This window comes from Artemia sp. Qi Xiang Cuo, chromosome 7 (assembly GCF_049724085.1).
Source record: "Artemia sp. Qi Xiang Cuo chromosome 7, ASM4972408v1, whole genome shotgun sequence".
NCBI lineage: Eukaryota > Metazoa > Arthropoda > Branchiopoda > Anostraca > Artemiidae > Artemia > Artemia sp. Qi Xiang Cuo.
Window position 1 is genome coordinate 35,997,422 of NC_142800.1, and position 15,576 is coordinate 36,012,997.

General features: G+C 35.1%; 1 protein-coding gene across 2 annotated transcripts in view; it reads left to right on the forward strand.

Annotated features, from left to right (window-relative positions):
• The window catches only part of LOC148950212 (platelet glycoprotein 4-like), a 138,092-nt gene extending 126,338 nt beyond the window's left edge, over nucleotides 1-11,754 (forward strand). For both annotated transcript variants that reach the window (XM_089091509.1, XM_089091510.1), the window contains 3 exons: nucleotides 1,449-1,610; nucleotides 8,439-8,588; nucleotides 11,637-11,754. In XM_089091509.1, coding sequence (XP_088947635.1) covers nucleotides 1,449-1,610; nucleotides 8,439-8,588; nucleotides 11,637-11,657 — 333 coding nt within the window. In that variant the 3' untranslated portion in view covers nucleotides 11,658-11,754. The remainder of the gene's footprint in view (nucleotides 1-1,448; nucleotides 1,611-8,438; nucleotides 8,589-11,636) is intronic.
• The last annotated feature ends 3,822 nt before the right edge of the window (nucleotides 11,755-15,576 follow it).

Below are 15,576 nucleotides of genomic sequence, written 5' to 3' on the forward strand. Positions count from 1 at the left end.
GCGTACACCAAAAACCTATTGAAACAACCCCTCGGCTGACTGAAAATTTACGAATATCTTTTGTCTCAGTACAATTCCTCACTTAACAGAAAGCATTAATTGTATAATTTTGAGTTCGCTAGTCACAAAAGATGTCTGTATTTTTAACAGTAGAATTTATTCTGTACGAGTTTGTCTTTAATTCGTCTTTTTCTTGTACTCTATCTTTGAGCCTTTCGGCTTTGTGTTGGATTAAAATATAATTACAATCACTAGTATTATTCTCTTGTAATTGCCCATTCAATTTCTGATGCTCAATGTTGGCCACAATGAAGCGATTACCCACACCCCATCATTCCAATGCTCCTAGGACAGATCCGTTATTGATGGATTTTTGATAGAAATACCAGTTGTCTCGCAGCTTTGTTGTTTACTATTCCTTGAAAATTGGTCGCTACTCCATCGCAAATATTATTCTAGACGTTTATCCTCTCAGAAAATAACCCTCCGGACCCCCCCCCCCCCCATGGAAAATACATCCCCGCTAAAAGCAAATTATTCCCAAAAATTTGCTTTTTTTATAAGTCAAAAGTGATTTGAGACCAACCAGCCGACGGGGGGGGGGGTATTTTCCATGGGGGGGGGGGAACGCCGGCCACCGGCAAAGATACATTAACTCCGCTTAAGCTATACCCCCACCCCCATCTCTGGAAATCCAGGTTAACTGCGGTGATCAAATAAAATTTGAGAATTTTTTGCTCCTTTTTCTGAAACGTCTTTATAACATTATTTTAATAGTTATTCTCTTCTTATTGTCGAAACCTTTTGGCCGTTTCAAGACAATTAGAAATTTTTTTAGAGATCTTGCATTTTTACTACATTTTGTTGCTCTGACGTTGTCATCTAAGAGGGTGTCCCAATGAAACAGTACATTCGCCTTAAATCTGAGTTTTTCTGGTGGAATGAGGCGTCGTATTGTTGTGCAGACGCAATTACTTCCTGTTCCTGTGCCTTTGTTTTAAATGCGTGGGCAAAGAAGTTTGACCCAAAGCTTGTAACTCGTTCATGATGTATTTCTAGCGCAGAATTTCTTTTTTCCAGTTATGAATGTGGAAAATGGGTTGCAAATAGCAAGTGGGCGGTTTTTAATTGGGAGCTATATATATTCCAAATGCAATTAAACACTAGGTATAGATAGCCTTGAACCCCGCTCTTACTAAACCACTGAGATAGATGTCGGGTTTCTCAGATTTGATAAACCTGAGATACTAATCCTTCTCTGAGAAAGTACCACATTTATTTTCTTTTGTTCCCTATATGGTTAGAATCTCTATCGTGTAACTCTCGGACATCGAATTTGGTGGTATGGTCTTCCTTTCTGTTTTTTTTAGACATTGTTAATCATACTATCTCTTAAAGAAATGACAGTAGTTCAAACACAAATAATTTAAACTTTGCTTTTTTTTCAGGAGTTACACGAAACTTACTTGGATCTTGATCCTATTGTTTCAGTGCCTTTAGAGGCTAGAAAGCGTATACAGATTAACTTACGAGTTAAGAAATCGTATCCTTTCCCATCATACCAGGGCTTGAAGAAAGATTACTACTTTCCAGTAATGTGGGTTGAAGAGGTAAGTAGTCCTCTTTCTTGGATTAATGAAAAAACTGTTTCAACAAAATAAGTTTTTCAAAAAAAGTAAAGAGCTCCACTAAACAAAAATGAGCAAAAATAAAATCAAATAATCTACCAAGCGTGAAACTACCACAAATCAGTATCGATAAATAAATGAAACCCAAAACAAACAGAAATTACAATAAATAACCAAGTCGAACTCAAAACGAGCAGAAATTAACAAAAGTTGGGTTCAAAACCCCTATGCCTTTCCAAGGCCAGAACATAATTTGCACTTCAGTGAAAAAAATACAAACGCTTTTACTTTTATAACTTTAATAAATCAAATAATATTAATATATTGATTACTAAATATCAGTATATGTAATATGTATATTAAACTGACAATGCACATTCATTTGTATTTTTTCAGTAAAGTGCAAATTATGTTCTGGCTTTGGGAAGGTATAAGGGTTTTGAGCCCAAGTTATGATAATTTCTGCTCGTTTTGAGTTTGACTCGGTTATTTATTGTAATTTCTGTTCGTTTTGGGTTTCATTTATTTATCGATGCTGATTTGTGGTAGTTTCACACTTGGTAGATAATTTGATTTTATTTTTGCTCATTTTTTGTTTAATGGAGTTCTTTACATTTGTTTGAAAAACTTATTTTGTGGAAACAGTTCTTTTTAATTAATTTCTGTTCGTTTTATATTGACATAATCTTTTCAGGGAAGAAGAAAATAATATTTTAATTCTTTTCGTTTTTTTTAAGACTTTGTAGTTGGGCCTGCTATTTGTATGCTGGAGAAAAATTTTCAGCAATTTTTAACAAAATACACCCTTTTAAAAATCCGTAGTATAAAAATACTACAAATAGTAGTGTTTAAATTTAGTTTCATACCTCCTCTAGTTGACCTAAAATGGAAAACTTGACACCTTTCACAAAAAAATCTGTTTACTTTCTTTGATAGCTTCGATACACCTATGCTATTTTGATTTGGTTAAATTTTAAGGAATGAAATAGCCCCGAAAGTTTCAACATAATACCCTAGTCGTTTTTGGGATACTGCTGAGGTGCCTTATTGGTAATAAGCATTTTGACATAGTGCATTTTGATTTAATCTTAAGGCAACATTTAGTTTTTAAACATAATGAGAGGGTGGCAAATAAGAGGGTGGGCATGGGTGGGGGATTATTAGATTAGTTGCCCTCCTATCACTTTCGACTATCAAAAAGGGCATCAGCCTTTTCTATTTTCAGTCGAATGAGCCTTTTTCGAAGTTCCCACGACAACTCATTCGATACGAAGTGCCCTGGTCCAAACAACAACAAAATAATAATGCATTATACCCACATCGATCTTTACTATAAAAATGTCAAGTCTTCCAATCCCTTTCGACTATTAAAAAGGGCACTAGGCCTTTCGATTTCCAATCGAATGAGCCCTTTTTGAAACGACAATGCTTGCTATAAACACCCTATATGCCCCCAGGGCACAAATTACAACCCTTACCCTATGGGCTGTTAGGGTGGTTGTCATCCTCTAAGACCTAATTTCCAGAACTTTCAACTACGTTAAACTAAATCGCTATCTCAAAATTTTGATTGGATGTGTTTGGGGAAATGGTGAGTGTGAGAGGGGCGTTAGTCGCTCTCCAATCACTTTCAACTATTAAGAATGGCACTAGCCCTTTCAATTTCCATTCAAATGAGCCCAATTTCCAATCAAAGTTAAAAGGTGTAAAGTCACAAAGCAGACATTTCCTAGGAGAGAAAAAACCCTAAAAATGGATTGAGGGTTGTTTGGCTGTACGTTATCACCGTTTTTTTACGACCAATTAAAAAAAGTCTTTTGCCAAAAAAGAAGTTTTTTGAAAGGAAAGTAAAATGCTGCATTAAACCAGAGACGGACAGAAATGAAAATGATAAGGCAAACAGAATTCACTTTCAGTAAATAAATGAGACCAAAATGGACAAAAATTACAATGAATAAACAAGGTTCAAGGTTCAAGGTTTAATTTTAAAATATCTGTACAAAATAGACATAAATACAGGGTAAACGCCGGAGACACAAGGTCGAATGACAAAAACCCTAAATCAAATCAAACAAATCAAACTTGTTTAAACAAACAGGTGTAGCTCTAGCAGGTAAGTGGACATTGTCTTATTGGAATATTGTGTTTTTGTTCGTCACAACATCAGACAAAAAAAGAAGAAATATATCATCATATTAACCAGAATTACTTTTAAAAAAACTAATAAAAGCACACTAATTGTTGAATCTATAATGATAGATAAGATAAGATTTATTCCAAAAAGCCTGTGGGTCATAGCAACACATAACACAGTCTACAAACAAAGCTCAGGAACAAAATACAACTTTAGATAATAAAAATCAAAAAAGAAAAAAGAACAACAAAACGACAAAAAAGAAACACACTGAAAATCAACTTTTTCACCAACAATCACTAATAATAATAAAATTCAAATCCTAAAAATAATAACAGGCTATCCCGTCAAACATGATTCCCTATGTTTAATCCCTTACCGGAGAAACTTACACAACTGTTTAATAGCACATGCGTTTCTCTTAGCCATCTGCTCAATTAACCAGCATTCACTCCCAAACACTCGTCCAAAACATTCATTCCGCAACTCAGACAGCTCTTCACACTCTTATACAAAATGAAATAAATTCTCATTCGCACATCCACACATTGGGCAAAAAAGAAGGGTCAAATCCTCTCTTACCAACAACAAATTCTTCAAATCCTCTTTATTCAACCCAAATTTAAAATAAACCTCCTTCCCCCAACAGTTTTTGGCTTGGGAGTAAAACCTCAAAGACATAGATTGGTCCTTATGAGCTTGGCACTCTTGGATTTCTTGGTCATTTAGGGTTCGCTCGATATTTGTTCTTGGTAGTTTCAGCAATTTCAGATTCATTAATATTATAAAAAAAATAAGCTATAATTTGTTTTCTGTAAAGTGCAGGTGACTATTTGGCCCTTACAAGGCCGATGAGGCGCTAGCGCTAATTTTTAATTATTAATAAAAGAAATATTTGCAAATTTCTTTCGGTGTTTTGCCTAAGAATTTAGATTTTTTCTTACCATTTGTATTCCGGAAAACATTTTATGACAATAGTTGTACTGTTGTTGCAATAGTTGTAATAGTTCTACTTCAGAAGTTTGGATGGTGGGGTAGGAGGATACTATTCAAATAGATGGATTGAAAATCAGCATAATATTTAGCCTTCTATAGTGCTGAAGTCATAATGACCCTTCATCAGGTTATATGCTTGAATATAGATGAATCTTGAATGATTAAATCCTAATAAGCATGTTACTGTATTGCTTTTTTGTTAACTGCTTGTTTGTTTAAATAAATGTATTTTCTGCACAATCATTAAAAAGAATTCTGACTTTTTGTCTTGAAATCTAAAATAAGACATCAAGAATCAATGCAACCAAACTTGATTCTGGTTGAGATTCCATCAATTCTTAAACTTTAATCAGTGTGTCTTCATGGACGGAAATTCTTAGCTAATAAACAGAAAAATGTATGGTCTACTCTTTGTCCTCCTATGTCAAAATTCAATATCTACTTTATCTCCCGTCCAACCCTCCCTCAAATTTTCCGCTGGGTTCCTTAAGCTGTTAATTTACACCCTTAACAGAGACCCATACCCTTGCCTATACCTGAAATATTGTAAATACGCCCTTTCAACAACCCGGATACACAGAAAGTGTCTTAATTTAGTTCAACATACCCTTTAATATTCCCTGAAGCTTTAAATTTAACATGATTTGGCGTTCCTGATACAACGCAGAGATTCCCTTTTGACCACCAGAATACTTGCAGTGTTTGATTTAGTTCAAAACCCCCCTCAAAATGACCTAAATTTTTCAACTTGCTACGCTAGCTGTTCCTCGGATATTGGTTTGCGCCTTTTTGACAGCCTGGATGTATATAGCATTTTTTTTTGGTTCACTTCAACATCAACCGCAACATTCCCTGAAAGTTGGAATTAAATACCCTTAACCATTCCTGATTTATTTTAGATACACACTTTTGACATCCTGGATGCACATAGTGCCTTTCGGTTTGTTCACTGTACACCTCAATATTCTTTGACAATTTCAAGTTAATACCCTTAGCCATTCCTGAAATATTGTACATTCGCCCTTTTGACAACCTGGATTCAGACAGGGTCTTTGGTTTAGTTTAACATTTTCCTCAAGCTTCGTTGGAACTTTCAGCTTTATACCCTCAGCTGTTTCTAAGATATTGCACATTCATCCCTTTGACAACCTACAAACAATTAGTTTCTTTTGATTTAGTTTAAAATCTCCCTAAATGTATTAAGTAAAAACCCTCAGAAGCTCTTGAAATATTGTATATACGGCTTTTTGAAAATTTGGATGTAGATAGTGTCTTTTTATTTAGTTCAGCATCCTCGTAAACATTGCTTGAAAGCTTGAGCTTGATACCCTTAGCTGTTATTGAGATATTGCACAGCAACCCTTTTTAAAAACCTAGATAAACATAATATTTTTTTGGTTGAATCCACCATGCTCTGAACATTCCCTGACAGTTTCAACTTAATATTCTTAGCCACTCCTGAGAAATTGCAGATACGTTCTTTTAACAGCATTGACAAACATAGAGTCTTTTGATTTATTCCAACATCCCCTTAACATTCTCTCAAATTTAGAAATTGATATCTGTCGCCATTCCTGAGAAATTGTATATAGGTCCTTTTGGAAACATAGATACATGTAGTTTCTTTGGATTTCGTTCAGAATGGCTTTAAAGTTTCAGTGTAATACCCTAAGCCATTCCTTGGATACTACATATATGTCCTTTTGAAAATTTGGATACAGACCGTGTCTTTTGATTTAGTTCTAACTCCCCCTTAATGCTCCTTGGAAGTTCCAACTTAATACCCTCAGCCGTTTCTGAGATATCGCAAACACTCCCGTTTGACAACCTATAGTGTCCTTTGGTTTAATTCAACATCCTCCTCTTCATTCCAGGAAGTTCCAACTTAAAACCCTTAGTTGTTCCTGATATGTTACAGCTACGTGCTTTTACATCATGGATATACTACATTGTATCTTTTGATTTAGTTTCACTGTCCCTTCAACAGGCCCTGAAATTTTCAGCCTGATACCCTTGGTCACTCCTGAAATCTTGAAGATATGCCATTTTGAGAAGCTGGATGAACGTACTGTCTTTTGATTTAGTTTAATATCTCCAGACAGGGATGTCATGTATAGGGAAAGGGGGATGTCCTCTCACCAACATGTTCAGCCAGTCAGTAAAAAAAATTGTGGCGATAAAATAGTGGTGCCAAAGGTCAGTATTCTACTCGCTAAAAAAATTAATAGGTAAATGGGCGTAAAATCAATGAAAGATCAGTCTCTGTTGTTAAAAAACAAAAGGTGAAATATTTTTTATAACAATATCACCCAAATCAGTCCGTAAAAACAACCAACCAGTCGGCAAATTACGTTGCCCCCCCCCTAAACATTTTTGCTACTGGCATCTCTTCCCCTTAAACATTCCATAACAATTTCAACTTGACACCCTTTTTTATTCTTGAGATCTTGCAGACAAGGCCTTTTGACAGCCAGGATGCAAATTGTGTGTTTTGATTTAATTTTAACCCTCCCTTGACACCCCCAGAAACTTTCAACTTGATGCACGTGGCCGTTCATGGGACAACACCCTTTTGACATCCTGAATATAAATGGAGTTGTTTGATTTAGTTCAACAGTCCCTGAATGTTTCACCTTAATACCCTCAGTTATTCCTGGAGACCCAGGCAAACATGCTACCATTTCTCAATAATAATACCTAGTTGTAAACAATGGGACTTGTCATAATTTTCAGCCTTTACCCAGAGCCTATTGGGGTCAAATCGTCCCCAAGGCATAGTTGTTGGACCTTTTGACTATTTTGAACAAAATATCTATCTAAAAATTTAGATTAGAGTTAAGAGGGAAGGCAAATATAAAAGAAATGGGAGAGAGGATGATTACACTTTAATTACTTTTGACTCTTAAAAGGGTTACTAAAACTCTTACTTTTTCGCTCCCTTTTAGAGAGGATTGCCACACAATGATTATGAGTCCAAAAACAGGCGTCAAATATTAAGAAAATAGTTACTGATTTTGAGCAAAGCTGTTATTTTTCAAATCGCTCGTTAAAAATCACAAGATACATTTTAATTGAACAAATATGATATATGTCAGTAGATCTCGGTCTTAAGACAACCTATTGGTTCAAATTTCTTCAGTCATTGACCACCATTGCCACAGATGTATGCACTTAAAAGCTATTGAGTAGGTATCGGTAATATATTTTCCAGGGGTAATCTAGAACTATGTTTTTAGGGCCGCAGAATCCAAACTTACACATTTCTACCTTTCAATGGTTAGGCTTTAAATTGTAGAAAGACGCAAAATACAAAATTCAACTCTGAATTAATTAAATTAATTTTTTGAATGATAGTAAGTTATTTATCAGTGGCCTCTTTCCTAAGAATGAGCTTTTATATATTTGATGATATGTTGATAATTTTTGGGAATGAAAAGTGGATTTTTTTTAATTATGTAGGAAAATGATTTAATGGTAGATTAAAGTTGAGAATACCAATATTCAATGAAGAATATGCTGCTATACTGGAATTAAATCGGCACAAAACCTGATGCTTAGGCTATGTAGTGTAATCTCCTTTATAATCTACTTGTTCTTCCAAAGTTACAGAACTTTCCTAAGCTTATTATGATTATGTGCTCATGGTGTCTTGCCATCTGCTGATCTGATGCATATTTCAGGGCGCTGACGTTGACCAGGCTACTGCAGATCTACTCAAAACTGAAGTATATGAAGTAATCACCGCGTTGGATATTACTAGATGGGTTGTAACTGGTATTGGAATAGTCTTAACTCTGGCAGGTTCGCTTGCTACAGTTAAGGCTTTTAAAGTAAGTTCCTTTGGCAATTATAGCAAACGGTAAAATATTTTAAAGGGGAACTTATTTCAACTTGGAAATACCGATTTCCTGTCGCTGTTTTATTTCGATGATAATCGTTAAAAGTAATTAGGAAAGATATATAACAGTAATAGACTTGCACGATTGCTGTAGATTATGACAAATAGAATTTTAACTGGACCTTGAATGCTTTTAATTTATTTTTTAGCCTTTGTCTATAATTAAAAAAAACAAGCTTTTCAACTGAAAGCAAGGAGCAACATCAAAACTTAAAACGGACAGAAATTATTTTGTATATGAGGGGAGGGGGCTGCCACATGCTCCATCCCTACTCTTTACGATAAAGTTTGACCAATTTTTTCTAAAGCACTAAAAAGCTTCAGCGTAACGAGCGAGGCTTGGGGAAAGGCATCCTCCTTACATACGGAATGATTTTTGTCCTTTTTGAGTTTAAATATTGCTCCTTACTTCCAATTGAAAAATTTATGTTTTGATTTAATTTCTGATGGTTTTCAGATCATATTGGTAGATCAATTGGGGGATCAGATCAATTGGGGTTAAAATTTCATCCCCCTTTCGGAAAATTTTTCCTGTAGGAAATCCCCCCCCCCCGCCGAAAAATTTCTGTACATTTCCCAATGACAAATACTATATATAAACAATGGGCAAATTGCATAACTTACAGCCCTTTCCCCAGGGGTTATGTGTGGACATATCGTTCCCAGAGGTATAGTTATTGGACCTCTCAACTATTGTGAACCAAGCTCTATCTAAAAATTTTGATTAGATATCATGGGTGATAAATGAGGCCTGAGAGGGGAGCTGGTGGCCCTCCAATCTTTTTGGTCACTTAGAAAGTGCGCTAGAACTTTTAATTTCTATTTGAATGAGCCTTCTCTCGATCTTTTAGAACCATTGGCTTGATACGATTATCCATAGAAAAATAGGAAAAAAAAATGAACACGCATTCGTGATCTTTCCTCTGATTAAATAAAAAAAAACAATTTTTTTTAACTGAAAGTATGGAGCGACATTAAAACTTAAAACGAACAGAAATTTTTCCGTATATGAAAGAGGCTGTCCCCTCCTCAAAGCCTCGTTCTTTACGCTTAAGTTTTTTATCGTTTTAAAAAGTAAAGTTGTGACACAGAGTCAAACTTTAGCATAAAGAGCAAGGCGTTGACGGGGGAGGGCAGCCCCATTCATATACGGAATAATTTCTGTTCGTTTTAATTTTTAATGTCACTCCTTACTTTCAGTTAAACAAAATTTTTTTATTTAATTTCTGAACGTTTTTGAATTAATGGAGCTTTGATTTTGGCTAACCATACATGAATATTTGAAACGAAATTTGCATATTAATTTTACTTTTTTTTGGCAAAATGGTTTCACGAAATTTTGTTCTGATTTAACTTACGAATTAACTTACTTAACGAACTTCCATATTAGTACATTTTTATTACTTATATTAGGGGGTTCACCCCCTTTTCAATATCTCGCTCTTTATGATAAAGTTCAATTTTTGTTCCAATTCTTTAAGAATGACCCCTTAATCACAAAAGCCGTTAATTAGAATAAATAGCTCTGAAGAAAGTACAAAAAAAAAAATTGGCGTAAATAGCGAGGTAATGACTAGGGGACGAACCCAATCATATACGTAATAATTTCTGTTTGTTTTAAATTTTGATGTTGCTTCTTACTTTAAGTTGAAATTTTTTTTTTATTGCTTAATTTCTGATCGTTTTTTAAAAAATGCTTGGAAATATGGCGCCCCCTTCATAGCAATGTCCCTTCCCCAATAAAAACTTCTTCCATGGAAAGATTCTCCCACGTAGCCCACAACCCCCCCATCCCCTCATCCCCCCCCCAAACTACAAGACAAAATCATCCCCGAAAACGTCTGTATACTTCCCAATAACTAATACTATATGTAAACATTGGGCAAAGTTTATAACTTGCAGACCATCCCCTGGGGACTGTGGGGGGTTAAGTTATGCTCAAACTTTTTTTGCCAAATATTCTGAGGCCTGTAACCTTTCATAGGTAAAATTAAACTTGATGAAACTTATATATTTGAAATCAGCATAAAAATCTAATTCTTTTGATCCATCTATTGGTATCAAAATTTCGTTTTATAGAGTTCGGTTACTACTGAGCCGGGTTCCTCCTTACTTAGAGTTCGTTACCACCAACTGTTTGAAAAAAAAATCCAAAAACTAGTAGATAGGAGCTTAAACTCTATAGCATGGTTCTCTGAGATGCTGAATCTAAGGGTGTGAACATTAAAGTTCTATGACTTTTAGGGGGTGTTTCCCCCTTTTTTTGAAAACAAGGCAAATTTTCTCAGGCGCGTCACTTTTGATGGGTAAGACTAAACTTCTCTGAGATGCTGAATCTGAGATAATGTGAATAATGTTCTTTCTAAGAATCTGAATAATCTTCTCTGAGATACTGAATCTAATGGTGTGATTTTTGTTTAGATCACTGAACTTTTTTGGGGTGTTTCCCCCCTTTTCTGAAATTTCCCAATTTTTCTCAGGCTCGCAGCTGTTTCTGGGCTAACATTAAACATAATGGATTATACGTATTTGGAATCAGGATACAAATCCATTTCTGTTTCTGTATTATTTGTCATCAAAATTACTTTTATCACTCGGACCAAATCCCTCCTTACTCACAGTTTTTTTTTACCACGATCTGCTTGATTGAAAAAATGCAACAAAAGAAAGGATGACTAAAAGAACAGAGAAGGAACGTGCATAAAGATAAGAAACACATACAACGGTGTTAAAAATCGTAGAAATATGCATGGATTTTAAAACTACTTTGTTTGAAAAATGAGATAAGCAAAGAGAAAAATTTGTCAGGAAAGATTAAGTGAGATATTATTTTGTAAAGTTTTTTTGCATAGTATAGGGTGTCTCTTCATGCATAACTATTGTTTACCCATCCATAAATGAAAAGGAAGTGCATGATTTCATCAGTAAATATGGGTGAAATACGGCTTGAAGATTATGTATTTATTTTTTATATTTTCAGGATTCAAAAGAAGTTGTTTGAAGAGGCTCAAAACTGAAAATTATTATAAATCAATGTCTGTGATCTTTTTTATTTTCGCTGCGACTCAAATAAAGCAAAATGTATGTATGGCAGAAAATCTTAATTGTATTCAAAAATAGAACAGAAGCTGTTCTTCTATTTAGAAAAGATATTGTTTTTAAAGAATATTTGACCCAGCTATACCCATAAATGTTCATGGAAGAGGAAGACGCTCTTTTCGGTCAGGTTCTGATAAACATAGATAAGCAATTGCTGCGGTTCAGGTATGAAATATGGTTAGTAGCTGGTCTCGTATTAAATCAGGGATTAAGCAGGGCTGCTATCTATCCCTATTTATATGGATCATTTTGATAGACTTTGTCCTAGAGAGCACAGCAAAGGCTATGGGAGAGCACGGAATCAAATGGGGAAGTAAAACCCTTCTGAGCTTAGATTATGCTGATGATTTATGTTAAATGTTAGCAAATAATTAGCTGATGATTTAAGTATCGTATATGAAAATTTTAGCAAAATGAATGAACTTTTAGAGGTTTTGTGAGCTCAGGGTGCAAGAATAAGTTTGTAAATTAATGTTAAGGTGACTAAATCGCGAACACTAGAAATAATTGAAGGTGAAGTTGGGTAGCGAAGATTGATCAAGTGGACAGCTTCACGTACCTAGTTAGTATTATTAGTAAAGATGGTGGGTACAGTGAAAATGTTAAAAGTAGAATAGCCAAGGCCCAGGGTGTTTTTTACAGTCGAAAAAAGTTTGGAAAAGTAGGAAGATAAGTCTGCGAAACAAGTTAGGTAATTAGAAGCTACAGAGATGACAGAGGTCAAGTATAGTTCTGAAGCGTAAGCGCGGGGAGGAGGATTTGCTAGATGTTTTCCAGAGATACTGCCTACGGATTGTGTGGGTACCCAGCTGACGGACTGTATCTCAAATAGTTAGTTGAACGAAGAATATAGTTCAATCCCACTCTTTAGGGCAATAATGAGAGAAAATTTTAGATGGAAAGGGCATGTTCTGCAGATGAAGGACGATAGATTTCCAAAGCTTGTCCCTGTCAGACAACCGTCTAGGGCCCAAAGAAAAGCGGGTTGTCCCTGAATGGGGTGTGAGGATGTCTTAAGGAAAGATTTAAGGGAAATGGAAACTTCCTGGGAGGGTGTAATGAAGGAGGCTCTGAATAGATTGCAATGGAGGAGAAGCGTGCGTAACTGTGTTGGCCTCAGCTGACTTTGTGCTGAATTAGTAATAGTAGTAGTAAACATACTGTAATCTACGTCTTGGTTAAAATTCCCAGAAACCAAAGCTTCGAAAGTCTTTGTGTGTACTCAATCAAGCTCTCGTATATAAAATTACCTTTTATTTTAAATTATATGCTTTCTAAAAATTGCTTGCCTCTTTGCGTAAATCCTAGCTTTTTATTTCTGCCCTAAACTAGATTTAACTCTTTCGCTAAAACGTAGGTATAAACCTGGACAATCAGAGTTCCTGGACATGAAGTTTTATGGTAACTTTTCTTATGGATTACGCAACATCATAATTTTTTGTAATTCTTATTTTTGGGAGGCTCTTGGCGTAAATCCTAGCTTTTTATTTCTTCCCTAAACTAGATTTAACTCTTTTGCTAAAACGTAGGTTTAAGCCTCGACAATCAGAGTTCCTGGACATGAAGTTTTATGGTAACTTTTCTTATGGATTACGCAACATCATAATTTTTTGTAATTCTTATTTTTGGGAGGCAATAGGAGTTTTGCGTTAATGAAAGATTTTGAGAAAAATGTATGTTCTGTCTCAGAATGAATAAAAGTTCCAAGAAGAAGAAAAAGGACAAATACCAAAGAGGGCAATTTTCAGCCAGCATGTTCTAAACATGAAATAAATCAAATATTTAGCTAGGACCTCTGCCAGGTCGTCTTCAACGTTAAAATATATAAAATTATAACTTATAGTCTTTCAAAGTATTCGGGAAATAAATTGATGTCTTCTCAGGAAATGGTTCCTTTTTCTGTTTTGTCTTGTTTTTTTTTTCAGTTGTTATTGTTTTATTTGAGTACTTCAAATGGTTATTTTTTTTTCATATTTTCTTAGAATTGAAAACTGCTTGTTGGATATCCTTGCCGCAATATCTGCTGTCGAATTTTTCTCGCTAAAATTGTCCTTGTTGCTGTTTGTTTCTTTTTTTCCTTTGTGTTTTATTCTTCGTTTTTCATTCATCAGCGTTTTGCGAATAAAGTAGGAAATGAGGTTAGTAGTTGGTTTCATGTTGAATCAGCCGTTAAGCAGAGTTACGTTCTGTCCCCATTTATATAGATCATTTTGGTATACGTTTTCCTAAGGAGTACGACAAAGGCTATAGCAGAGCATGGAATCAAATGGAAAGGTAAAACTCTCTTAAACTTAGGCTACGCTGATAATTTGAGCATCCTAGATGAAAATGTTAGCAAAATGAATTACTTTTTGAACGTTTTGAAAGCTTAGGGCGCAAGAATAAATTTGAAAGTTAATGTTAAGAATACTTTGTCACTTGTCCTAGTAATATAGTGAAAGTGAAGAGACCGTGTTGGGAGCGAGAATATCGATAAAGCGGATAGCTTCACTCACTTGTGTAGTATCATTAGTAAAGATGGTGGATGTAGTGAGATGTTAAGAGCAGAATAAACAAGACCCAGGGTGTTTTTTCAAATTTGAAAAAAGTTTTGAAATTAGAAAGATAAGTCTACGAGCCGTGATTAGTGTATTGGAAGCTACAGTGACGACAGTGGTCAAGTATGGTTCTAAAACGCGGGCGCTCCAAAAGACGGAAGAGGATTTATTAGACATTTTCCATTGGGATTGCCTACGGATTATTTTAGGTACCCGTTCGACCAAACGTATTTCAAACAGTAAATTGCTTTAAACATGTGGTTCTATCCTGCTTTCTAGGGCTGTAGGCTGTAATGAGAGAAATATCGAGATAGCTATGACAAGTTCTGCGGATGAAAGATGACAGACTGCCAAAGACTTACTTATTCGGCCACCCATCCAGAGCCAAACAAAAAGCCGGTCGTCACTGGACCAGATGAGAGGAGGGTGTAAGGAAATAATTAGGGAAATTATAAATTTTTGGGACGGTGTAGACAGGGATGTATTATAAAGATTGGGATGGAGGAATGGGAGAGTACTTAGCTGTGTCAGATTCAAGTGGCTTAGTGATGCAGTAATTTATTATAAGTAGTAGTAGTAGTAGTTTAGCCAGCAATCCAATTTTCCGTGATAGAATGGGATTTTCTATGTTTTCTATGGAATTCTAACCTGTGTTGGAAGTCCGTGAAGCTCTGAGGGATATAAGGGGAAGTAATTCCCTTTCAATTTTCGGTGATAATACTCTGAATGGACTTTAATCACTCTTTGTTTTTCATTGAATAAACAGCTCACATATAGCAGAAGTACTAAAAAAATCAAATAATTGATATTAATCGTTGGATAGGCACCAGAGAAATGAATGATCGGTTTACATAGAAAAATCATTTATGAGTTTTTTCTATTAGGTATCAGAAAAACCATTTAAACAGAACAAATCCTTGTGAAGTTTTCCATGCTTCAACACATACAATGAATTGTCATGGTGTGTCATCGCAAAGAATTTTACGAAAACAGACACACAACGCAACGCATCCATCTAAAAAACATGATTATCCAACCTATGGTTTATAGTACTTTCTATTAGCATCCTGATTTACCGGGTTCATACGGATAGGATTTTGTTTTGTGCTTTTTATTGAATTTCACTTTTAAAAAACCTTGATTTTCTATGCAAAAATATTGTCACTTTCACTTCAAAATTTTTATCTTAGCTTCTGACGACAGTGATAAATTTTGTTGCTAAGCTTATTTTTCTTGGTAAGCTTGTCTTTTTCGCTGCTAAAATTTGTTGCAAGCTCAAATTTT